General features: G+C 39.2%; 1 protein-coding gene across 3 annotated transcripts in view; it reads right to left on the bottom strand.

Annotated features, from left to right (window-relative positions):
- Positions 1 to 826: 826 nt before the first annotated feature.
- The window catches only part of Inr-2 (insulin-like receptor-like), a 48,476-nt gene continuing 21,608 nt past the window's right edge, over positions 827 to 27,694 (bottom strand). For 2 of the 3 annotated variants that reach the window (XM_083046507.1, XM_083046508.1), the window contains exons 3-12: positions 17,553 to 17,727; positions 17,169 to 17,415; positions 15,144 to 15,249; positions 13,369 to 14,757; positions 12,400 to 12,695; positions 11,704 to 12,090; positions 10,966 to 11,501; positions 10,392 to 10,884; positions 10,060 to 10,301; positions 827 to 9,942 (exon numbers count right to left, since the gene is read on the bottom strand). In XM_083046507.1, the coding sequence (XP_082902633.1) occupies positions 9,300 to 9,942; positions 10,060 to 10,301; positions 10,392 to 10,884; positions 10,966 to 11,501; positions 11,704 to 12,090; positions 12,400 to 12,695; positions 13,369 to 14,757; positions 15,144 to 15,249; positions 17,169 to 17,415; positions 17,553 to 17,727 (4,514 nt within the window). In that variant the 3' untranslated portion in view covers positions 827 to 9,299. Of the gene's footprint in view, positions 9,943 to 10,059; positions 10,302 to 10,391; positions 10,885 to 10,965; positions 11,502 to 11,703; positions 12,091 to 12,399; positions 12,696 to 13,368; positions 14,758 to 15,143; positions 15,250 to 17,168; positions 17,416 to 17,552; positions 17,728 to 17,820; positions 19,424 to 27,694 lie in introns of those variants that run through there. The other variant, XM_083046509.1, reaches the window with a different exon arrangement.

Genomic DNA, 27,694 nt, shown 5'->3' with positions numbered 1-27,694 from the left:
CTTTTTACGGCGCAAACTTAATTATATTACGTATATTAAATAAAAAAATTTGTACGCTCGTATGTGTTTGGTAAAAAAATAATCTGCACACAATGTACTTTCAAAATATACAAGCAGTAAATTTTGAGCTTCTTTTAAAATATTAAATATCGATGTTTTGTAACTGCGGACCCTTATACAACGCAGATTTTATATTATATTATTTCGTATAATAAATAAAAAAATTTGTAGGCTCGTATGTTTACGATATAAAAATAAAATCCAAACAAATTATTACTGAAATATACATGCGATGAATTTTTGATTCCTTTAAATTATTGATTGCAGATTATTTTCTTTAATTTAATTTTTTGACGTATAATTGTCAAATTGTCGAACGACGCAAGTGAGGCAAAATTACACGAACAAGACAATCAGCAGCGCGGAAGAGAGGCCTCAACACTTCGATACAAATTGAATTCAATTTAATTAATTAAATTTTTTTAAATAATTTAAATAATTGAATTATTAAATTGTAACAATTTAAATAATTGAATTTTTTAATTTTAAAACGGGAGGCAATTTTAATAACACACATTTGATTAGATGCGGTAATGCGCGAATTTACAGTAGCATAAATAATTAAAACAGAAAGATAATTAATGCGAGTTGTCGTTCGTATCGAATAACAATAAGCTGTAGTATTAATTATTTTATTGTTTTAATTACTTATGCTGTCGCGAAATTATATGCAAATATATTAATGTATATCCAATCGAATTTGTTGCACACAAAAGATTCGTCAGATGTTGATTTGTGACGGTGAGGTGAGCACAAGAGTCCGATATTTTTCTTTCACAAAAAGATTTTTATTAAAAAACTGGTATTTGGTAAATAAAATCTGTTTCTTCCTCTGCGTACAGCGCGTATCGTATAATTATATAATAGTAAATACAATTTTTAATGAGATAATCGGATATCGTTTAAATTTGTCAAGCATCGCCCGGGCAAAGGGCACCGTTAATATCTTCGAAAGGGATGAAGGGATGACGGGAAGAGGAGAAAGATATACAGAGGGATCGTCGCTCTCGCCCGGTTTTCCCTATATCTCGCGATGACGAAATTACAAATTAAAAATTACATTTATACGACTATATCTGCGGCGCTTTATGGGAGACCGTCGGCTCTTGTTACCGATTTCGAGACGCGCTTTTTGCGTACTTCAAGTATATCTTCGCGTCGTTTTTCGACGCGACTTTATTAACATTTACATCATTACCGCATATTATATAGCATATATTACATACTCGCGGCTGTGACTGACTGTAAGAAGAACAGAGGTCACGCATCGTCGCGCTTATTTTTTTTTATTTTTTTTTCATTCAGCCGAATAAAAATTACCTCTAATCGATCTAGAAAGAAACAACGCCTCGCTAAAGTCGCAGGTTTAGTGCTGTCGCTGAAAAACGCTTTATTATAATATTCGCTACTATCGATATATAATGTCGCCATCATAAGTATGTGTGTAATGACGACGCGCAAACTTATTACAAATACACAAGTGATTACGCGATACGCGCCGCGTCGCGTAGAAGCGAGAATAAACGAAAGATGACGCATATCTCGCGAGAGACGAGGATTCAATTCCGAGATATTGATGTATCTCAAAGTAGGGTTGGGGGGCGGGAGGGCTTATGTTTTATTCATAGCGTATCTTTTTTTTCTCGTTTTTATTTACTACTTCTTCTCGCAGGCTTCTCTTTCGTCACGGCAGTGGCAGTTTTTTTTGTAAACTCAAGAGGGAAAATATACTAACATTTGTGCACATCACTCGAAAAAAGAATCTCTATAAGAAAATAGTTTGCCTTCGTCTTGTGGCGCGCGTATAATATTTAAATGCATTTTTTCTCTCAAAATTCGCGGAGATGTACGAGATGTCCGTTTTTGCGCAAAAAAAGTACAAAGCGAGTTTATTTTTTTTTTTTTTTTAAATCACCCTGTTAAAATATCGATCTCTGTCTTTCTGGGCTTTATAAATAATATTAATTATAATTTTTCTATCATTCTTGAAACGTGTAACTTTGCGCTCGAGACGGCTCGTACATCGTCGCGGTGTTTTCTTGTCACGATTATGCGAGAGGAGATGTGGTGTTTTAGGCTAATCTCTCTTTGATCTCCTCCTTCGCAGGACGATTAACGCGCTGCATCGAAAACTGATAAATCCGTAGTCCAATGACTATGTGATTATTGACAAAAAGGTCCGGCATACACATTCGGCGCTCCACAGAGCGATCAATATAGATATATGTATATCAACGATAAGATATTCTTCGGCATTTAATCTTGTGGTGAAAACGACGAGTATTTTACACACATCCGCGTGATCCTTGTCGAAAAGCTCTGCCCTGTACGAATGCGCATATGCGTCTTATCTCGAGTAATATGCATCGGTCTTATTTAACGTACTATAAAACACACTTTTGTTCATCAAACTTTCTCGCAGTCATCCACATCTCGAAATAAAAAACAGAAAATTTTGCTCAAAAATTAATCGAAGCGCTATATTTACAAACATCAAGAGGCTTATTGAACCGGCTGCGCGCGAGAAGCATCTAGAAGAAGCGGAAATGAAAGGAGTTTCCCAATTTATCCTCTTTGCACATCTGTATCACAGCTGATCGTAAAAAGATGACAGACTTCGCTTTTCCATTACACAATTTTCACAAATTAATCGTTTGAGCATTCGTTGCGCGTTAATGCCAAGTATATTACATTTTTAGCGATCTGACGTAAGGCAGCAATAATTATCGTTCGAGGGAACAAAATAGCTTTTGACTTATCGTTCTATCTGTGTATGCTAATTGTTGAAAATAAGTCTCTGTAATATAGTGTGTGTGTTGCGCGATAAAATATATTTACTTATTTAGATAATTGAATATTCTACGAGTGACAGCTATGCGGAGATAGGCACGGAAAACATATATTACAATTAACAGCAAAATGTCAGCTGCCGTATATAAAAGTCTTAAAAAAAAGAAAGAAAAAATCAGCATCGATGTTCGGTAGGAACGATTGAACACTCATCTATGCTAAAGTGTGCGTAACTCTAATTAAAAAAAATATACATATATGATTTTTGCGATAACGCGTATAAAAGAAAGATATTTTACTTTTTTATCTCTGCGAGCAATTGATTATTGTCTACTGTGACAATTATAAATTGTCACGATGTAAAATAATATTTCAATGATTAAATGCGAAAATTGCGCAAAAAAATTCATAGAAATGTTACACGCAATGTTAATTATTCTAAACATCGTGTGTGTATAAAGTGTGCATTATAAAATTTTATAAATCAAAAATTCTCTGACGATAGTATTATGCAGTAACATAAACTTTCGAGAACATTCAATCTTATGAAATATCGACAGATTATATTAAACAAGGGTTTGAATATTTTCTTAATGTACATCGCAAAAAATATAAATATAGATTAAACTTAGAATATATTACATTTTTTTCATATAGATATATACATATATATAGTTTCATGTTTTCATACAATTAAAAGAAGCCGATTATTCTCGTTTTATCAAAATTTTGGCTTTTATGAAAACATTTATTTCATAAAATATATAGGTATTATTTCATTATATTGATAATATTCATAATAGAATTTCTTACACAGTCTTAGCGCAATCCGGAAGCATATGCAGAGTGAAAATACGGTGATAATTTAGCAAATAATTTAGAATCAATTTCAAAATGGAAATTAAATATAAGAAATGTTTGGAGAAAGACAAACATTATTTCGAAATATTATGTCGAAGATGTTAAATTTATAAAAGCACAACTAATTAAAAAATCAAAACAATATGTGTGCTAATTTCATAAATGAAAAAGTATCTTGCTCGATCATGAGGTAAATTGCGAAATGACGATTATTCTTTGAAAAATCTAAAAAGCAATCGAAATAGCAAGTGTGTTTTATTCCGGATAATAACTTGACACGGTACAGTCTATGTTGAAGTTGAGTTAATTTCAAATATATCTTTTTACTTCACCAACATGGTCTGAAAGTTTATTGCTGTACAAAAGTAAGATCGTACAAAATGTATAAAGTGGCACAAAATATATCGTTAATTCGAAAAAAAGGATTCTGTGATCGCCTATATTTTTACGAAATGCAAATGCAATATTAATGTAGGATTCATAATTATTCGTTCTACATCAGGGTTCAACGTTAGATGATTCTATCTTACTGTTAGATCGTTACGGAACTTGAGCAATCTAATATTGAGCAGTTTATGTAGTCAAGTAAATTGTTTTGCAAAAAAAAATGAAAAATAGTAAATAAACGGAATATAGCATAGCGGAACATAAATATGTAGTTTGTATAATATATAGCATACAATAGTATTTCAGAGATCTTATCCGTTAATTGCGTGTAAACACAGAAATGTGCGCGATAGGAACTGAACAGAGAATCAGAATTTATATTATGTATATAAAATTAACAGGAAAGAGGTTCTAAATAGAAACGGCACGTGAAACATTAATTAAAGTCGTTATTGTCGCAATATAATGGGAGAGGAAATCTCGCAATTTTTTTCACCGTGTGTGGAAGATTTTTTTCATTAGATATAGACAGTAAAAACTTATCCGTACGAAAAGAATCAGCATATTGGACGTTGTAAAAAGTCAAAATATCTCGTAAAATATATAAAACCAGACTCTCTCTATATGTGAGATATTGATATTGAGATATAATGATTTCGAAATAAAACGGACGTGATATCAGTAGCAAAAGAAATTGAATCGTCTGTATATTTGCTAAAGTGCAAAAAAATCATGCATTAAATATCGATTAATTAATAGCGTCTCGAGCTACGACTACGCTAAATTTAATTTCTTGCAGGATAAATATAAATAAATTATACGCGGATAATCGAGATAAGAATAGTATTCCTATGCTTCTCGATGTTTAAAATGAGTTTAAGATGAGTAGTTACTGCTTCAGTCTAAGATCAGTAGAGAAGAAGCTTTTAATTATTCACGATCGGGATCGGGGCGCTTCGCTTAATTTTTGCGACACACAAAAATTAGATATTCTCTATGCTCGATATTTTCCTCGATTCCTTCTATCGTTGATACAGATGTACATTGATCTAATTTTTTTTCACGACCACACCCTTAAATCTCTGCTAAATATCGCACATTCATCGAATCGATCAATATACGCGGCGACACAGGCACACTTTTCTCTCTGCACTTAATTAGTTACACACAATCTTCAGACACGATTACGTATTACCTTCATTCCCACAGAGAGATTATCTCTAATATATTACACAACTATCAATAGAATAGGCCTAAAATTAGCGATCGCGCGCCGATTCGTACAATATACAGAGACTCGCGGCCATATAGGAAACATTTCGTATTGATCTTACGATACTTACATTAGTACATGGTTTAAGCATTAACTTGTTTATTTTATTACACTAAATATACTTCAGAATACGAGCGAGGCTTATTATTACGATACATCGGCCGATCGGCTTATCTGTCATTAATCGTGTTCCTTAATTTCGGGAGAATACCGTTTATATGTATCCCTTGATTTCTTTTTGTCGCCATTCGTTTTGAAAGTTTGCGCAATTGTGAAGCGTTTTGCTTTCGAAAATAGTTTCAGCTCTCCCTACTAAACAATAGAAATGAATTGTATCTATATTCGTTGAACGAAATCATCAAAAAAGAAACTTGTGGTCCGAAGCTTCAAGGTACGCGATGGCAATCGTACTTTCGATTATTTGATCGAAAGTTGAGACGTACTTGATCGAAACCTCAATAAACAAATATCTAATCGCTCACCTTGGCACCTTTTGTTAGCAAACAGAATTTTTGGGGCAAATAGTAAAAGAAAGAACAAATCTCGGCGCGGATAATCTAGAAGAGGATGCTCTCCTCCTCCCAAAAAGAGAGCGAGAAACTTGATCAACGACAGCAATTCTACAAGGTTTGCGCTTTTTGCATATTTTCTTTATGTTACACATTTTTTCCCCGTATTATCTTGGGCCCGTACAATCTCTGCGCGATATCGCGACTTTTGTCCAACGTGTGATATTATGTAGAGAATATTACACGCGTGAATATTGCGTGTATTAGGTACTTGTTATTTTAGATCACTGGTACTTTAGAGACATTGATACAGAGTATCTCGAAACTAATGCAATATTTCTTTGAAATTTCATAAATTTGTACTCGGTTTTGTTTTTAGCAATTACTTCCATGAAAGCTTGAGAGAAAATTATATTTAAATAAAATAATATAAATATAGATGTTAAAAGCTTGTTCGTTTCATTTTTTTTTTTAATCTGTTTTGGATTCAAGGTATATTGGATACGCGAATAAATATATTGAAAATATTATTAATTATTAATAAATATTATTAAATAATTACAAAAAATGGCATCCCTCTTTTTGCTTTAGATTGTGTAAAAAAAAAAGAGATCCACATCGCTTATACGTTGGGAAATTTATAACGAAACATGATGCAATAGCTTCGGAGACACCCCGTATACTTTTCTATACACACGCTCCGATAAGCCGCCGAACCAAAACGACACAAGAATGCACCAAATGCGCGATATTAGGAGCGAAACAACCACGGATCGCATTAATAAATCTCGAAGTGAATTTTAAATACGCCTTCAAGCGGATGAAAAAAAGGGGTAAACGAAATAAAGCAACAAAAAGGAAGATGTTTAGGGATATGGAACGACGTGGAACTTCTACCATTTTTTCTTGTACCTTTAACTTACTGAGAGAGATTACGGATGTAATAGTGGGATTAGCTAATCAGTCTTGTGTTACAGGCTCGTTATGTCTATAGACTCAACTGCATTGCGTTGCGTTGCTTGTATAATAACTCTTCCTTCTTAGCTCATTCACAGTTAGGATTCGTCCGCTATTATTTATCTTGCGATTGCAATAATGATTACACGGGTTCAATCTTCTCAATCCGTCATCAATCTTGTTTCTCACTGGGCTCACTAGGACAGTCTACGTCTCTCTCGTCTCTAATTGAAAAGTATGTGGTGTACGTTTCGGAATTTCGTAATTTATTTCGTGGAGCGACGCAGAAACGACGGATTAACGGCGGTATCTTGTATATATCGGCGACACCGCAGACTGCTAGTCGCATTTATATGAAACATAAATAGCGTGGACGATCCTATTGCACGAGATATGAAGACTCTCTGGTAGACTCATGACTATAAAATTGCACGATGAAGCTTTTTATACGAAATATCGAAAAGTGATATCTATATATTGGTAGAGATATGCACTTCTTGGAAGATATTACGAAGGCAATGCGGAGAATTTCATGTGCCAGCTCCACGAAATAGTACGTTTCACATGTACACATGTACATCGACACAAAAGTTACACTACTTAAGTCACATATATAGAATAGGTCGGACAATTTTCAGAAAGTTAAGCATATTGACCGTACAAAAGATATTTCCGCAAAGTTACTTATTGCTCTCTTGCTATTAAAATTATTTAAATTCGGCAATAATTACATCGAGGCGGATAAGTTTCTTTTACATTGTCAAGTATGTACAATCTGTGTTTTGATCGACCCTGAAATTTTTTAAACGTACAGTGCAGTGTTTTCTTTCAGCTTCTCTGAATCTTTGACATTCGCTAGATTTAGATATACAGAAACGAGAAACGAGAGTAGGGCGCCGTTCACTCGAAATTAACGTCGATATCGTTAGCATATTTCATCATGATATATATATATATATAGATATATATATATATAGCTTAAAAAAAACTAAAATGTAATATCGATACCAAATATACAAACAACTTAAACACTGTAATTGTTTTCGTCTAAGATTTTGCCATAATTGTAAAAGATTAAAATAATTATAATAGGGACTATAAACTCTTTGCAAACTATATCGCAAAATCAATCAAACACTTGCTTTCGAAAGCTACTTTCAACTTGAAAAGATCCTTACTCTAATTTTCTTATCATACATCAGAGAAATGATGGATTCAGAACTCTTAAATCTCAACTGATACAATAAAGTCAAAAACATTAAAATAACATATATAGAAAACATAAATATAATAGAAATTTAAATTAGAGGAACGCGATGAGATATATATATATATATATATATATATATATATATATATATATTTGCCAAGTCGATACACTCTTATTCTGAATTTTTCACTTTTTCTACATGTATACCTTTCAACAAATATGGGATCTATATTACTACATAAGAATTTGAAGCCTAATATCGTACAAAGTGACGACTAGGCGTAATTCACAAAATTCATAAAATGTGACCTCTTTGCTGTGAATAAAATGTCATACCAACGCGGTAGTCGATCTAATTGCCATTTTGATTTATGTTATATTTCTCATAAATTCAAAAAAATAAACCAATGCTGTACAAATATATAGTTAGTTACAGTAGAAACTAGCGTATTTTGCGACTTGAAAATTAAATAGAAAATCTATAATACAAATAATCGATCTGCTTAATTCTTTGATATACACTTACTACATGCTAGATAGTTAGGGAGAGGGGGGGGGGGAGAGAGAGAGAGAGAGAGAGAGAGAGAGAGAGAGGCTGTCACATACTTGTTAACAGATATCGTGCCAACTGGATATATCTGCATGTTTCTCAATAGTGTACGACCCAATATCAAGAAGTGACGGTTTTTGGCTTTTAAACCGCATCTGTTTGTAACTCCACAATAACGGCGTCTTTAATAAGCTAAATCTTTTCATATTAACATACACTACAGCGATAACTTCAAAAAGACAGTATCTGGTATAAATATATTCGCTGCTCATTTCCAACATGCATTGCAGCGTAACAAATATATATATGTATATATATATATATATAATTAGCTGTACACGCGTAGCGATATTAATTACATTTAGAGAGACGGAATTAAGACATGGTAACACCCGTATAAGGAAACTTCACTTGTCTGCATTTAGGACCTGTATTCTTAGTTACATCTAGACGTTTAAAATATAGACTTATAACTTCCGTTAGTCTAGAACACACTAGCATCTTTTTTTTCGTGTATATATAAAACGCTGTTCAATGCTACTCTTTCAAAATTACGATTCGGCTCATAAATTTGGCACAGACACTGCCTTTTTGTTGGAATACTCACATCGATTCGTTCCAAGAATATAATTTTGCGTTATTTTTGTCATATGTGATTTGTTTCGCGTCGGATGCTGACAACGTCGAAAGATGTCATTGAAGCTACGTGGTCGTGTTACCGATGTAACCGTTATTCAACGTTTCCGATTTGTTCGCATAATCATTCGTGCGCCTGCTCTCTTTCTTGTCACCGTTAATCTGAATGTCCATAGCGTCCACAGATGGAAACTCTACGTGCAACGGAGTAATCTCTCTCTTTTCGATAGCCGACACGGTTTCGGGACTGCGATTTTCGTAATCGGGATCGCCCCGAGACGGATTCGGGCTATCGAGAAAATTTCGCTTGACTAAACTTTGCGGACTCCCAGACTTTGCTAGGGAGCCTTGACTTACGTTACTGCGGGATGTACTTTTCTTATATATAAAAGGCGAGCTCCTGATTGATTTAAGGCTGCCTTCCACAAAAGGCGAGTTCAACGTATCCTTACTAGATGCGAGCGAATCTCCGGAGACGCCGACAAATTCGTCGAATCCAGCTTTAGGTACTTTTGAAGAGTTCATGTCATGGAAATTGGAAGTGGAGGTTTCACCGTACGAATCCGCTACGTATCGTGGACTCAAGTTATTTTTAATACTGCAAGGTTCGAAACTTGCAAAGTCACCAAAATCTTGACGCAATGGCGAATCTTCTTCCCCCTCGATTTCTTCCTCCCGCAAGTCTTGTAAAGCAATCATTTCTAAATCTCTGTTTAAAAAAATTAATAAAATTATATTGTAGATAGATTTACATTTATATATCAAAACTTAATAAAACATGCTAAGCAAATTGTTAAATAATTCTGCGAGATTATGTTATTCTTACTCATTTTGCGGTGAATGCGAATTATTTTGATTTCGAGCTTCGATCCCATCTGGGCTGTGATAAAAGCTAACATTTTCAAAGTCTTCTATATTAACTTCTTGCAATAATAGCGTATCGATATCTATAAAGGTAGGTCTTCTTGTGGCTTTGTGATTCCAGGTACGTCTCATCAAACTATACAATGAATCGGGACAATTTTCCGGTCGTTCCATAACCCCTCCTTCAATTACATAACGCAGCACCTAAAAAACATTAGAATAATTTAGAGAAATGCATCTGACAAGCATGAAAATATTTTATTAATTTTATTTTAACAAGATTCATACTCATACCTGATCATTTGACAAGCCTTGATACGGCTGCGAAGCTAACGTCACCATTTCCCATAGAACAACTCCGTAGCTCCAAACGTCGGAAAAACTGGTGAATACGCCGTCTTTTAAACTTTCCGGCGCCATCCATCTAACGGGCAAGAGTCCCTTGGATCCTTTTCTATAGTAATCAGTTTCATATATATCCCTCGTCATGCCAAAGTCACCGATCTTCACAGTAAGATCTTCGGCTACCATACAATTACGAGCGGCCAGATCTCTGTGAACAAATTTCTTCGCTGCGAGATAAGACATGCCGTCGGCAATTTCGACTGCCATTTGCAAGATATCTCTCAATGTCGGTGGTTGTTTAGAGTTTTCGCAAGCGTCCGGTCGATGGCTCCTTAAATATGTCTTTAGATCACCGTTCACCATCAATTCCATAACTACCAATGTAGGCTGGCCTTGCGACACTACACCCAACAATCTGACCACATGATGGGTGTTGAAAGCCCTTCGACAGAGAAAAATATCATGTGAGTTAAAAAAAAAATAATACATACATTCAATTGAAGAAGCAATTAATCCCTCTTACTTCATAACGGACGCTTCGTTAAGGAACTCTATCCGTTCACGGTCTGTTGCGTTTTCGTTTACAGTTTTCACGGCGCACCGTACTTCCGGTGTACCTTTGACGACCTCTTTGGCCAATCCCTCGTATACCATGCCGAAAGAGCCGTTCCCCAATTCACGTAATAACTGTATTTTCTTTCGGGGCACTTCCCATTCGTCCGGCACGTAAGTAGTGCTCACGTATTCCGGATTCACCGTCGCAATAAGTTTCATACTTTGTACATTCCGCATCGATCTTCTTTTAAATATGTAAAATAACACCAGAAAACTCAATATCCCAACAAAGCTCGATATTGACCAGAAGAAAATCCAGAATGTACTCAGCATGCCGTATTCTTCTATATAAAAATATTTCACTTCAGTGTACGCGCCGTATCCAGCTAAACTGGTAGCTCGAACTTTCACAGAGTAATTTCCAGCAGGAAGATCTTTCAAGATGTACGAATTACCCGCGTTGGTGAAATCGCGTCTCGTGATACACACCACTGTTGTTTTTATCTGCACAATACAGAAAAAGAGATTACATTTAGGTGTAATGGGGCAGCATATGCAAATATGCTTATAAGTAATATCTTGTAAATTATAATTAGGAATTTCCATCCAAAATAAATTATATTTTCTCATCTCTCTCTTTCAAAATATATCGAAATGCATTTTCAGCAATTTTGTTCAGTTGATAATAAAACTATGTGTTACTTACATTTTTTATATCTAATCTTTTGTACTCAATCTGGTACGTGACGATTAGGCCATTGGGTTGAAGCGGCTCGTCCCAGTACAACGAAACCACAGTAAGACTGTTGTTCTCGCCAGAAATACTCATCTTGAAAGTGTTTGGTGGAATATTATCCGCGCTCTCCATAGCTAATGTACGGTAAGTTTTCATGCTTTTCGTTGAGCAATTGTTCCTCTTCGATTCGTCCTCGTTTCCAACTCGTTCTCTGCAAGCTTGAACTTCGATATTGTACGCGGCAAAGTGCCGCAGGTTCTTCATCACAAAACTAAGATTTGTACTCGGTATCAATCGCTCGAATATTATGTACGTGCCATTTTCCATTTTATCGTTAGTGCTCTCCTTATCCTTATCCTAAAACATGCAAAAATCGTATTCGGTTAGTGCACAAAAATGTACAACGTAATTAAACGCAGCCAACCATAAATTATTATCGGCCGATTTATTTCCCATTAATATCTCTACCGAATTTTATTGACTTTTAATCGGTTTATGCGGGATATAAAACATGATAATAATCGTTTTCGAAATGTTTTTACCAGATATAAATTTGATAGATATATAATTTATTTCTTCATATTTTTACATTTATTTATGTAACTAACAATGAATTTAAGCGAAGATTTTGGGAGTAAATATAAAGTTGAATTTTGTCGATCTTACCTGTTGATCGTAGCTAGACTCTTTGGCTAATTCCGCCGTTAACAACATTTCGCTCTTTACGTCGCGTCTTCTACGCGCGTTCATCCGTTTTACATAAACTTGATTGTGCAATGCGTTCTCAAAGGCGATCGAACTGGAAACTTCCTTTTCACGCATCGATTGATCCGTCGTTTCTCGATCTGCGCAGCTGCACGAAGTAGTCTCGGGTGATTTCACCAATTCCTTCTCTTCCTCGGCACGCTTCCTTTCTTCCTCTGCTATGACGGACATTGGTTTCTTCTCGGGCAACGACATAGCTGTGAAAAATAAAAATAATAATTGTAATAGTAGTTCTTTTTTTTTTTTCATAAGTACAAGATATCAAGTTGTAGAACTATGTAGAAATGTCGAAATTTTTTAAAAATGTAAAACATTGGTCCAAAAACATTTTATTAATAAAAATATTAAACATGAAGACAATAGCGGACTCGCTCTTAATACATAAGTGTAAGAAAAACAATCGGCGCTATTTATCTAATCTGTTTATTCTAGCTGTGTTTTTTATTTCAATTCAATTTTTATCTGCGGTGAAAGCAAAAGTGTATCATTACAAGAATCAATTCGCGACAAGAACTATCGAGATTACTTTGTTACGCATTCACTGAACTAAAGATAAAATTTTATCGGTTGTTCAATCTCTCAACGATGTCAAGCTTGCATTAGATTTAGATGAAAATAACATTTTGTGTGTGTGAAATGAAAAATTATGCAAACGTATTTTTTAATATAATGTATGATAATAAAATGTTTTCGACCAATGTTATAAAGATAAAGTATTTTATCTTGTTCTAATCTACCATTAGAATATATTGACAAATTTATTAATCATTTAACTTTGAGACTGTATATTTGATTTTTTAGAGAATTTGTTATCTGATACATTACTATATTGAGGGGGGGAAAAAAAACTGAATAGCTGTTTTGAATTACGTTCGTCGCAGTAGTTTCTCTGATCGATGAAATTCGGGTCGTCGGGCTCCCAGCGGCCGACGATCCGATAATGCGTCAGATTTCCGTTTTTATGAAGCGGCGGAAACCAGGACATAACCAGCTCGTTGCTGGAATTACTCCAGATCGACAGAGCTCTAGGTGAGCTAGGCGCGTCCGGCAGTGTTGTAAAGTACATGACCTTGCTCTGCGCGCCCGATTCCTCCGTGGCTATGGTGTAAGTCTTGACGTAGTAAGCGTATTGAGTATACGGTTTCAGTAGGGTGAGTATGTGAGCCAAATACGATTGCTGCGTGCCGTTATGGGACTGTGACGTTGCGCTTTCGGCGGAGACGTCCTCCACTCGCCAACCATCGCCGCCGCAAGCATCGCGACCATCGTACATCGTCACGTTTTGATATGGCGCTTCGATGAAGTAAACGACGTAACCCAAGAGGGACCGGTAATCGTGATGCAAAAAAGGTTCCCACTCAATAATGGCACCCCTAGATGTCTTCTTGGTGACCTTGGTTTTCAACTCGGTGACGTTGCACGCGACCTTGTCTCCGTTGCTATTGATCGCCACGTCGTGCTCGGTAAAATTATCCAATTTCGCCTTTTCTCGCAGCATATCGATTTTGTACATGCACAATTTCGGATTGAAATGAAAGAAGACCTTGGGAGGGCCTGCCAAGGACAGGATGGTGATGTTCGGATGCGTGCTCCAATCCCAGAGTTCCTGAAGATTCTGATTGTCGAGCACCGCGAGGCTGTACTTGTTATTCTCGAGCGTATTGCCGCGTATTATGCGCAGATTCTTCAGAAAGTTGAGGGATATCAGCGGGAAGCTACGTATGACCTTCAGATAGCCGTCTATCTCCTCGATCGTGCTCAGATTGTCCTCGAGCTCCTTCACGATGTTCTTGCCGCCGCGTATCTGTATCTCAAGACTACCCGCGATATGCGTGCACCCGCGCAACTTTTGCGCCGACGCGATGCTGTCCACGTTCGCGCCGGAACATTCCTTCAAACACGGACCCTCGCACTTCCGGCAGGACAGATTCTTGTCGTTCTCGTCGCTCTCCATGAAACCGGCCGGACATTCGATCACGCAGGTGCCGTTGAACGGCTTGTACGGATACGGCTTGACGATGTCCAAAGCTTCGCGTGGTTTTGGCATACGCCGGCACTCCTGCTCGGTGATGCAACGTCGATTCATGAACTCGTAGTTGCCGGGGGGACAATGGTCCTCGCAGCTGCCGGCGATCATCACGTTCTTGCAGACGATGCAATTCTTGACCGTTGGTCCCGTGCAGCCACCCAGACAGGACGGATAACAACACTCTCCCGTCTTGATATCGCAAGCGTTGTCCCCGCACTTTCGCTCGCATACTGCGGAGATAAATCATTTCGCATTTTTTTTAAATCAGGACTTACATCTAATCTCTCATTAATTACAAGTTAAGCATCTTGCGCAATGCTAAGCGATAGCGATTGGAATAGCGATAGCGATAGGAATAGCGATAGCGATAGAATAACATATATTCTCTGTTTCTATTGGTGGAATAGAAAATATTCCAATATAGGAACAGAGAATAGATACTATTCTATCGCTATCGCTATTCCTATCGCTATATCGCTTAGCATTGTGCAAGAGGCTTTAAGTTGCCAAGAAGGAATCATTGGCTGGAGAAATTTTAACGTTACTATTTGATTCGATGGAGATCAGTGAAAATACATTGAAAAGCATTTATTGTCGGTCGTAAATAATAATTTACCTCGTTGGCAGTGTTGATGATTCCAGCACAGAGTTTCGTCGGGTTTCGTATGCCTTGGAGGGCAACCCTTGTCGCACACCGGACAACCGTTCGTTATCTTGTTACCCTGCGCAAACAAAGTACGCCGAGTTCACTAACAGCAATCACTCGCGCATTCCCACGTAATTTCCACGATGATTTCCCTCGAGATTTAGTTTATTTCCGACATTTCTCGCATACTTGATACGCAATTGCGAAAAGTTTCAAAATAACGTTACGAAAGCAAAGAATCCTTCCCTCGCGTCGCTACAGAAGCTATAAACTTTTAAAATTCTTGCATCAAGTTCCCGAAAAGTATTCCGGAATGCTAAAGAATGCCTCATCGAGAAGATGTTATCTTTCTCTTCCTCCCCTTCTTTGCATATATTATTGAAGTCTAACCACTTTCGCGCCATCATTGTTTCTGCGATCGAGCTCTTTCGATAGAGATCCATTTCGAGTGACGATGAAAGAACCAGAATAAAATGTAGTCTCCCACCCTCCCTCGAGAAGAAAAACGAGATGCGTTTAATTTTTTCTTTCTTTTTTTTTTTTAGGCAAAACTTAAACGATTCTTCCGCTGTCGGAACTGTGCGTAGAAAGAAAACAAGACTCTACGCAATGTCGGCAATGTCGATACGAAGGTTGAAAAACACATTGCGAAAGGCTCGTATTCGATGACCCAGGCCCTCGACGTTTATTTCGATGATACGTTTCTCGTAGAAAACGCTGCGTATACGAGGATTAATCAAAAACCAAAGCGCGTGGACTCTTAATTGTTCACAACTACTCGCACAAGGTGAATAAAATGAATATTATTTGAACGCGGAAACAATCGGCGACTCTTATCGGAGACTCTTATCAAATTATGCTATTCGCATATTATCTGATTACACTCGTTACAAGGCACTTATTACAGCACAGTACAATGGTTTAATCGCTTCGGAAAATATACAAGGTGTTCGATATAGATAGGGTATCATCGTATTCTTTGTCGAAAAACAGTCCTTTATCGAAGTTTTCAGAAATGCATTGTTGAGATATTTCACATTTTCCATTCTTGTGTGCCTCAAAGATCAAAGATCGAAATATTCTTCGCAGAATACTCCATGGTAGTTGAACATGAAATATGCAAGAAATAAGAAGAAATAAAGAAACTCCAACAATTTTTATTTACATGAGAGCCAGAAACCGTACTTTTCTAAGAGAATTCGTTTCATACAGACTCGGCTAAAACTTCTTCATTATAAAAGTCTTTATTAAAAGTGATAAAAGTGTTTCATTTTATGAATATGTAAATACCAGACTTAATTACTAAAATTTTTGCACGCAGAATAATTTACGCAAACAGCAAGTGCACTATATTGATAAATGAAATTAAAAAATGAGATATATCTCGAGAAGGATGCATTTCTGACAATTTTCCTAAAGGAAATAAGCGTTCATTTTTTAACGGAGGAATACGATAAATAGCCTGTCTTTATACGGGACACCCTGTATGTTTATATCGCTCTCATAGCGAAGCATCGCGTCGTGACTTCATTAACGCGCGCGCTTCCACAACGCGTTGTAAGGTGAATGAAGCAATTCTCATCCACTTCCTCTCGGATTTCTTGTTCCTCAACAATTCGCCGACAAGAGAGATCTTCGCGCCGCGAAGCGTAACGAATCGCGCGCGTAAAACGATATTATATCTACTTCTCGTCCGCGGAATCGAAATATCGCAGCGGAAAAATATGTAATCCCTTCGAAATAAATCTAAATACAACGGGATATTATATATGCGTCTCGACTCTCGGCTAGATGTCGAACATTCTCGTTCACATATATAGCGCAAAGTACAGAATAAAATCGGATACGCGGTTGAGCGAAAATAGAGAAGCCATTCCCGGTTTTAAATCGATTTATTCGAGTCGTCGAACTCTTTTCCCACTATATAAAATAATTCTATGTTCCAGTTCAAGTGTTATGTCATGGATATAAAAAGAAGAAGACGATGACGCTTACCGATATGACGTGCTCCCCTTTGCCAGCTTTGGCGATGATGTCCCAGTCGATGGTATCGACGTAACAGAGCGTCGGATTCTTCTCAAATCGTACGGATCCGCGTAGGATGTTGGTCAGAGAGTTAAGACCGATTTCCTGAAGGTGCATCATCTCGAATGCCACGAGGGCGTAGTTAATGAAGAGAGAATGCCCGCGAATGACCGCAAGGTTGGGAAATAGGCGGCCGACGCTCCTCAATCCGTTTACTCTGGAAACACGAGCGTGTGCAAAAGAATAAGGATGAAGTTAAGCGGATGAAGGAACCGCGCGCGAACCGCTTTTAACTCGTGGATAGACAATCCTTCTAAATACTTGCGATTAAAAAAAAGCAAGAAAAAGCTGTACCTGTATAAAATAAGGTATCCTGTGATCTCGACCAGATCGGGAAAGGTGAGGTTGGCATAGGCCGACTGTTCCGCCCGGTCGATGAGGAGAATTTGTACGAAGCCCTCGACCACCCGGCATCCCTCCAATTTCGAGAATTGATCCACGTTATTTCTTATGTCTATACTTTGGCACACTGCAACAGAGGAAAGGCGAAATCATAACTCCGTGACCGGAGTTAATAACGCAACAGATACATACATATATAATCCAAGTCAATAAAGCGTACCGCATATTGCATCTCTTATTTCCATCAAATTCAATCACTTGCATATTCTGCGTGTACATATAGTCGCTCTCATTTTTATTTATTTATTTTCTTATTTGCGAAATGGTGTATTTGCGTCAGACGCGAACTCTCAAAGAATTTCTTATATAAAAATGTTTTTCAATACGATTTGAAACTTGATTTCTTTTTAGCTGTAAAAAAAAACTTTTTTAAATGCAAATAACCTGGGTCTATAAGCGCAATCTTGAATCTCTCTGGCGATGATTATTTATTTATAATTTATATATTTGTATATTCGTTCATTTATGTTTATACATTTACAAAGTTGTTTATTTGTTTTCCGCATCAAAGACGACGATATATCGCGCAAACTATCTTGGAAAATGTTCAAGATACATTTTGTAAAGTTGTTACATCTCCTTCACTTTAAAACACGGATTTTTTTCGGAGCAGAAAAATTTCAGACGGACATGATTATATCTCTCGCAGACTTGATTGATCGCTTCGCGTCGATTATCAACGAAGTAAAGATTGAGAAATTGATGCGCGGATTCTCCCGGAGGGAGGACCCAAGCCGCGCGTTTGGCACGCGATCACCGTCAACGGTGTGTCAAAACCGTGGTCCCTCGTCTTCGTTAATTGTCGCATTGTCGTTGGAACCGAAGATTGTCGAGACGACGTGCTCAATTTCAACGTTTCAACAGAGACGCTAAAAATACCCGCCAGCTGCAATGCTGTTGAAACAAACGGGAGGAGGAGGAGAAGATCATTATTCGCGCGAGCGAGCGCACCGCCGTGTTGGGACCGCTTTATTAAGACCGGAATTGCTTTATTAAGATCCAGGATTGCTTCTTTATCATAGAGGGATAAGCCGCGCTTAAGTTCTCGAAACTCTCTTCGGAATAATCTCGTGATAAGTGAGATCTCTCTCTCTCTCTCTCTCTCTCTCTCTCTCTCTCTCTCTCTCTCTCTCTCTCTCTCTCTCTCTCTTTTTCATTTTCGAATAATCATGCCTCGCGATACGATTTACTTTTTTCCCAATGTAGCACGTCCGCGTCATCAGTTTATTCGCAAAATATGTTACATACCGTGCTAAGAATAGCGTCATGTGCAAACGCTTGCGGTGAACTACTAGGAGCGGCGATGAGCAAAATTGAATCACAAATTACTTTATCCGAGAGTATACATAAATTACGAATGTTATAATGAGATATTCTCTTTCGCAGTCTATCAATGTTGCAGAAAACTTGTAAAACCATCACTGATCTGACGTAACGTGCATTCTTTGGCAACATGCGTTGGCAAGATCAACAAATATGTTCAAACGCGTTCAAATGCAAACGTCAGGTGTTGTCGCGACATTATTATCGCCAATAAACATTTGTCACATTCGTCGTGTAAGTTTTAAACAAGTGTCATGTCACACTTGATAAAGTATCGTTAAGTCCCTCCCATTCGTCTTGTTTTATCATTCTATTATGCTGAACTTTCCGCTTCCATTGATATTTTCGCTAATAAATGTAACATTATCAATATTTTGTAAAATTATATGTTGAAACTCACGTATAGTGCAATTATGCGACATAACAATCTATGTTTCTTTTGTATCAAGCTTCATATATCAAAATTATTATTCTCTTGTCGCATCTTATAGTCTAACAAGCATTTGATTACGGTTATTGTGATTATAACCTCTCAGAGAATTATATTTATTCATTATTGTATGTGTATAAGGTAAAGAATAATATAAAAATATACGAGTATACAAAATAAATTTACTCATGTACATCGAATAATTATCGATTATTATGGTTATTAGACGTATCTCTTTTCCTTTTATAGAAATTATGTTATAGGTTTGTATTTTTTGCTTTCATTTAAATTATAGAACAATTTAAACGTTAAATGCTCCGAAAGTGATTTAAACAGCTGATCGAATGTATCTCTATACCTTACAACTTCCGATGTATTTCCGACGTGTCGGGATTCGCGACCCGTCGAATATATCAATGATGATACGAATCATGATTAATTAGGCCGAATTGCGATAATTATTCGGTCGTGAAGCGTCCGGAGCGAAGGTGTAGCGTCCCGTTGCGCCGCGTCGGGACTAATCAGCGAGGCAGTCGAGTCGAGTCGACGTCGGCCAAGCGAGACGAAGCGAAGCGAGGCGAGGCGAGGCAAGGCGAGACGACGCACACGAGATGCGAAGGCTTCATTCATAACGAATTGCGCGCGAGCGTTGCGGTGTACGCGTACGGGCGAGCGTACTATCTACGTCGTAGACTGCGTATATAAACAACGCATAGACGCGTCGCGGGGAGCATCGTGGCGGAACGACAACGTGAATCGCTGCAAATCCCCTCAATTCGACCTTGTATATCGAGCTCACCGAGTCGTAGTACGAAACGAGAGGAGGAGAGAAAATGATTTCATTTTCTCGAAGAACCTTTTTTAAATTACGCTACGAGCATGACGAAGGAAAAAAAACTACGTCGTCGCACACAAATGTGGCTTAAACTTTGCACGATATTCCTAGTGCGTGCGTTATCTTTCTTGCCCGTAATTAGGCCTCGTATATGCATATGTAAAGTCACCTTAGTGCAGGGGAAAAAAAAACAACACGAATATAGCTCGCTATCGCGGTCGGCTATCAATTACGAATAATTTTGCCGTAATGATTACTTTGAGTTGGCGAGTACATAAGCTCTTTTACAAGTAGAGAGGTGGTTAAACGCGACATAAGTGCGCAAATACGGACGACGCTAATTGTGTGTTTATCGCGAGAGCGTTGAACCGTAAGATTAATTATGTAAGCGAAACGATATACGGCTCTTAAATATTACCGGAAAATTTGACCGTCGAGCGTCAAACTAGCCAGCCCGAACTAATCGACGACGATTAATAATACGTCCGAATGTACATTTTTTTTCCGTCCGACATTCGAATGCCGCGCTTTCGAACCGAGTACGCGAATCAGCGAAAAACATTATCGATCATATTTCGCTGAAACTCGCAAGGTGGCAACACGTACATATGTGTGTGTATCATCGCACACGATCGAGCGCGATACAAAGGATATTCTCGGTCGGGGATCTTCTTAACGTCGCTCCTGGGTGTAGCCTATTTAAGAAGTTGCAGTGAACGGCGCATTCCGAATACTCTCCTCAAGGTTGCTAGCCATTCACCTAAAGGCCGAAGCGCTTCTACACCCTTTACGCACGAACTCGACTGTCGGACGTTTTGTGCGTGTGTATATGGGTGTGTGTGTCCTCTCTCTCTCTCTCTCTCTCTCTATGCGTGCGCGCGCGAACGAGATGCTACCTCATGGCATTCCTCGACCCGTTCTCAACTCGATGGTACTTGACGATATAGTCGCGGCGCGCCGGCAATTCTCGGCTCCGATTGATTGCTACTTTGTATTCCCGATAAAAGCCGGCCGACTCAGACATAACGAGATGCTCTCGAGTCGCGCAATAGCTTCTCTCCCACTTCTCTCTCTCTCTCTCTCTCACCCTGTCCTGCGCCACTTTGCGTGGGACGGGTAAATACTCGACCGAGACAGGGTATCTCGAGACTGGAGAGAGGACTCTGCATTGTCTTCTCCCTCTCTGTTCGTTTCCGCGGCTAAGTAAATTGTACAGCTAAATTGAATTTGCAAGCATAGTAATTGCGGTAAAGGTATAAGGGGGTGACGTAAGGTGTCCGTCGAAAACGGGGCGTTTTCCCCTTCAATCATCCTTTCGCGGTCATTCCTATGGTACATGGTACGTCGAACTGGAAAATTGCGCGTAAATTAGACAATGGTAAAAAACGAGTGGTCCGAGGCGACGAGCCGTGGAGATTATAAACGTTAAACCGAGATCGTATGGCATGTGGCAGTGCTACATTGTATTCTCGGCAAAACCGGCTGCGAGCCAAGCGAGTCGGTACGGATACCAGTTGTTAAAAAAAAAAAAAAAAAAAAAAAAGTAGGGAATGCTGCGCCACACACACAGACACACACACGTATATAAAAAGAGATGACCGGTACGATATATGAAATTGGACGCAAGAAAAATCGATCGACGAAACGAAATCAAACGGTGAAGCTGCTTGATATAAAACTGGTTCGAATTGTGCCTTCGTAAAGAGGATTAATATTAGAGAAATGTACAAGATAATTGAATTTGAATCGAGTTACAAATTAAGATTAAATTAACGAAATGAAATATCCTATATAGAAGACGGAGACTTTTTACAATTTCGGCGAGGAACGAAACGATCGTAAGAGAATTTTTATTCGCGCGGCGGCTATCTTTTCTCGCGTCGTTTCTTCCACGGCGTAAAACTTGTGCGTCTTTTGCGCAATCGGCACTTTGTTGCAAAAGTCTTCGGCTGCTAAACCGGCTGCGGAGATTGACACGAGGCAAAAGAGAGGCAAGCAACCGTGCAGTTATGCCCGTGCAGGAATGAGCGATACAACGACGGTCAACAGAGGAGGAAACGTATTAAAATCGTATATTTCATGCGGATGATAAAAGCCGCGCGTAAAGGGGTCCGTAAACCCCGATCGGACATCGAATGTGCGCGTGTCGTAAAATTTTCAAGCTTTCGTAATTCGCGCCGGGAAACGACTAGAGAGGATATTAGAGAAGCACCGGTCCATCGGCGGAAGATGACAGAAATGGTTCTCTATGCGCTGTCTTTATACATAGACACATGGTTCGGCGATCGATAATTCGGCCAAGGTTTCGTTCGTGTGCGCCGCCGAGAGATGATATTTGCGTCGAAAAAAGAATTGGTGAACTGTGAAACGTTTACACACACACATGGCAAGGATACATGCGGTATCGCGCCGATCAATCTAGCGCGTATACAGTTTATTAATAAAGCGATGTGTTATTTAAGCAGAGAGAACACACACGCGAGAGAACAACACGCACTTGTCCCTTTCATAATTAACCGGTATATAATGTTTTAATCGCGATATTAACGGGAGGGTGTGAAAATAATGAGAGTAAAAATATATGGCACAGCTTTATAAATAGGCAAATAACCGTAACGCGCGCTCATCGTTCGCTCTCCGTACTTGCGGCTCGTTACATTTCATCAAAAGCCGGAAGCCATTCGGTTGGCGCCGCACGAACCGACCTCCCGCCGCTGCTATTGTGCGACCAAGCACGGCGATTCGCGAACGGCGATTCCTCCGCGCGCGAAATGTGCTCGTAGGATAGGTCGATGCTCTAAAAATAACGACGTTTTGCGCCTTTCTTCCTCCTCCCCTGGCCTCGGTCTAAAAGGAGAGAGCCACTCCGCGTCGATGACGACACGAGAGTAAACTCGTTAGACTCGTTGTCGGTGCAGGTAGTCGCGAGAAAATGTATAATTAACTTAACACCGCTCCGCGCATTTTTCACCCTGACGCCACGCTGTTGTAGAGTGTATCATCGTCCACTTATTATAATATAATATAGAGGGAATATATCCTCTCCTCGCGGGAGCGCCAGGTGTGCGAAGTGCGCGAAAGGCCGACGAGAATCTCTTTACCCTTTCTCGAACGATGCCGGAAATCGCCGTCTAGACGATTCCGCCTCTTTCTTCGAGGCCTCGAGGCCGTCCTCGGATCGCGATCAAAATTTCCGCAACGGCCTCGTGACACACCGGGGACGGGACGTCTAATTTTGTTCAGGTCTCGCCGTCTGCGCGGCAAGTCGGAAAATTCGATGTCTCCTCCCCTCCTTGTTTAACCGCAAAGTTGTGTATATATAAACCATGCAGATACGATCGAAAAGATATATTTATAATCTGATTCACATGAGATTGCTCTCGATGTCGATGCACTCGCGATTAAACAAGCGTCGTCTTTCGTAGGATGGACTTTTGGTGTGTAAACGCGATTATTATGATTTGTTTGTAATAGATAAATTTGTATAATATCGCGGTACGTTCATTCAAGTCTCTGACTCGGTTAGCTTCCTTGAAGGGAACGGATATCATTAAATAATGTCACGAGACTTATACTTCCGTCTCCGCTCATCCTAAAGAGGCATGCCGCTTAATATTCGAGCTGACACGTCTTAATTACATCAACTCTTCCTGGCCCTTCCATTCTCGGATTTTCCCTCGGATCGTCTCTCATTCTATGTCTCTCTTTCTCTTTCTCGTGCTCATCTCTCGATGGCTCTCCTCGCGTCGTCAATAAACGCACTTTCCATTAAGTCGGTTAGACTAGGCGAGTCTAGGGGTCGGTATATATATTTGCAGGTTCCCAGAGGGCTAAGGATTACTTATTTATATAAATGTATGCATACATTTACATGCATGCATAGATAAACGAGCAATTCTTATTCAAAGAAACGACTACGAATATTTCCATCCACACGGGAAAATTGAGAAAGCACCGAATGAAATGAACAATGAGAGAGAGAGAGATTTATCGATAGGTTCAAACGAATTCCCGCTCCGCTTTCAATTATGTACGAATTGTAAACAATGATTATTGAACGTCAAATACAGCCGTTGCCCAGATTCCGGAGTAGAGAACGGCTGGGTTAACATCGCATGCGATTCCGGTTTTTTTATTTGCGCTTTCTTCATTATCATCCCCCTTTCCCTTCCCTTCAGTCTCTCGGCTTTCAATCTCCCGACGTGAAAATGTAAATGGAAAGAAAGAAAGCCAGATAATGGAAAACACAAAAAAAAAAGAAAAAGAAAAAAAGAATAATATATATATATTTGACATGTATTTTATTTGTTCGTCTTCTTCTCTCTCTGCAAAAGGGCTAATATAAAACGTGACACTGCGCGATGTTAATTTACTATTCGACTTCCTATCAACTCTCGGCGGATATTCACGGGATAACGACTAGCGATATCGAGCAGACGGTGGGGACGTTTCGTACGATGTTTTTGACTCTCGTCTCGCGGCGAACGAGAAAGGACGAGCAGCGAGGAGAAGAGAGGAGAAGAGAAGAGAAGAGCAAGGAGAGATGCGACACGAGAAGAGCCAGAGGAGAGAGGGCGCGTCCGAGCGCATCGCATCGTAGGAATGTTATCGGCTCCGTTGTTTTCGCGACGGGAGCGGCCGGTCTTTTTATGGCGGAGTTTATATGCGTTCGATCCCCGATCCTGTGTGTGCACTTTTCGATCCCTCTCCTGTCTTTCCCCCTTCCTTCCACCCCTTCACGCCATCGTTTATCCTATTTTTGCTCGATTTCCTTTATCCTCGGTTTCCTCTCTTTCTCTCTCTCTCCTGCGCGGCTCCTCGCGCATCCTTGAACGCCTATAGCGCCTATACTAAATCGAGGGAGCGCCCACCTCGAATTAGATCGACTTTTGGCCAGAAGCGACCTTTCCGAGAGAGAGAAAACGGGAACGCGCGCGCGGCTCCTTCTATATTTGGACGCCCGAGGCTGGGGTTTTGCCGGCCTCGTATCTTCTATACCCTGGAGGAATTTTCTGGTTCGTCTACATTAATTTTGCTACACCGCGACTGACTCATTCTTCGATGTCGAGGATGTACGGGGTAAAGATATATCTCGCTACGTCGGTATCGTGCAGAGCTTGTCGACATGCGTGCGCGATAGCGATGGAGAGATTCAGCAGAGAGGATTCAACAGAGCCCGGGTGTAAAAACATTCTCTTCGTAGCGGATGAAGAGGAAAATAAACACAGAAATTAAAAGTTCGCGAAATTGGCACGATCCAGGGAACGATCCTCGCCATATACGTGCTCAATAAGCGCGCGTGACGTCATTTTTACAAACGATTGTATTGGCAAGATAATTTAAGATACTCTCGTATCTATTACTATATGTATATAGGACGATTCGTCGTCAGTGCATTTACGTCATCGCGTTGTGCGTCTGCGAAATACCTGACGACGATGAATCGGTCTTGGAACAACTTTGTGCGTTATACTTCTGGATTCAAATAACTCCGTCATTTTCGCTAAAGTAAATGAGCATTTACATTCTTATTAATTTCGCGCAAATCTACGTATATTAATTTTGTCGGATCTCGAAAGAATCAATTGCAAAGCCAGAATTTAGCTATTAAACTTGTATTTACTTTGGCTTAAATTACAAAAGAAAGATTACAGAGCAGAGAAAAATGGTTAAATGATCAAATAATTAATCTTATCTGGGCCTATTGAGACAAATTCGGCACTGATCAATTGTGGTCGTCATACCATCGTATTTCTCGATGGCGGCCAATCCATAGACCATTATCGTGATCGAAACTAAGGAAGCGCATGGACCATGAACCGTTGCTGGTCGTGCGAGATTGAAGTCTTGAACCCGTTCCGAGCGACATTCCAAAGAGTGAATCGACTACCGGCTTTCGCTATATGCTCCTCGATGAGCAGGAGTAAGTACTTTTGTATGCACGTTAGCGATAAGACGCGATCATCCGTATGGAATTCTCACGTCTATTATGCACACTATTATTTAACCGCAAACCAGACCAAATATATTTTTTGCAGACTCGCGTTCACTTGGGTATATTGCTCTCGAGAGAAGGAAAAGTCTTTGCTTCGTCGGGAATGATTCATTCGAATGATATATATTCTATTTGACGAAGAAGCCAAACTTAAAACGCTTGACGCGCGCAAAACTGAAGGTTGAAGATTAAAATTGACTGCAAGTTATATAAATATTACTCGAAAATATCTCTGCCAATTGCATACACGTTATGTAAATATTACTCGAGAATTTTTTCCAATCGAATAATAAAAACACGATAATAAAATCTGTATCTATATCGTGTTTCGCGGGGTGGTGAAAAAACTGGCGATTCAAAGATTCGTGACTACCGTCGACTTTCCTCGAAATGTCAAACATGTGAATTGTCAATCGTGTGAATTATCACACGTGCTAAAACCCCGGCCATTATACGAGGGCGTGCACCTTGGGTCGCCGCCGCTCTTTATGTATCGCTTAGCAGTCTTGTGCGTAGGCGACACACACAGACTTCCAGGAATCAACCGGTAGAGAGAGTCCGAGAGAGGAGAAGGGAATATAAAACCAGCCGCGATAACCTCTCCTGGGTGCACGCTCTAAAACATGCGGCGATTCATTCCTCCTTCTTGGGCCGATTTATAGTCTCGTTCCTTAACAAGTGTCAGGAATGTGCGTTCTTGTAAGAAGCATCGTTACACTTGGCGCGATTAGCGACGCTATCACATCGTAACTATATTGTTCTACGCGTTCTTTTGGAAGAAACGCCGTCGCGCGCATTACGTAAAGATCGGTCGGATTGCCGTTTAAGTAGCGGAATTTTAATGACTCGGCGAGAACCAGTTCCCTCACGTTAAACGATCGATGAATATCGTTGGAAATTCTCCGAAAAATAACGTGAAAACGGATCGAAATGATTTGCGCGGTAAAGAGAGAGTGCGATTAAGTCTCCGTAGAAAAACCTCCCCTTTTTTTCACTACCCCCAAGTTGGCTTAATGACGGCTTAAATGAAAATTGATGGCTAGTACATTAATCCCTAGAAATATTAGGTTGGAGCTCTACATTAGTTCTATTAATTTTAACTAAAGTTCGAATGTTATTTTTCAGTTCAGTTTGTAGTAATTTTAATTGTCGCCATCTGTTGCTAACAAATTTTTTGGATCGCTTGCTCGCTTCATGACGATATTTTTTAGAATTAATCTACTAGTCATAAACTTTCATTTAAGCCATCATTTAGCTCAATTAAAGGTGGTGGAAAAAAAGGAAGGAATTTGGCCCGCGCTCTTTACAGGATGATCACTCGGCTACGAGGGTCGAGACTCGTCAATCATTTCAACGCGCGAGTGCAAAAAATCTCGTAATAAAAACCATATACATCTGTGCTCTCCTCTTCTCGGACTTTCGCTATTACAATGCAGAAGAATTATTGTACT

Source organism: Prenolepis imparis, unplaced genomic scaffold (genome assembly GCF_030444845.1).
Source record: "Prenolepis imparis isolate NDT839.2.m4 unplaced genomic scaffold, iyPreImpa1.0 SCAF_9, whole genome shotgun sequence".
NCBI lineage: Eukaryota > Metazoa > Arthropoda > Insecta > Hymenoptera > Formicidae > Prenolepis > Prenolepis imparis.
The sequence above is the reverse complement of the archived record's forward strand: the minus strand, read 5'-3'. Positions and strand labels throughout refer to the sequence as shown.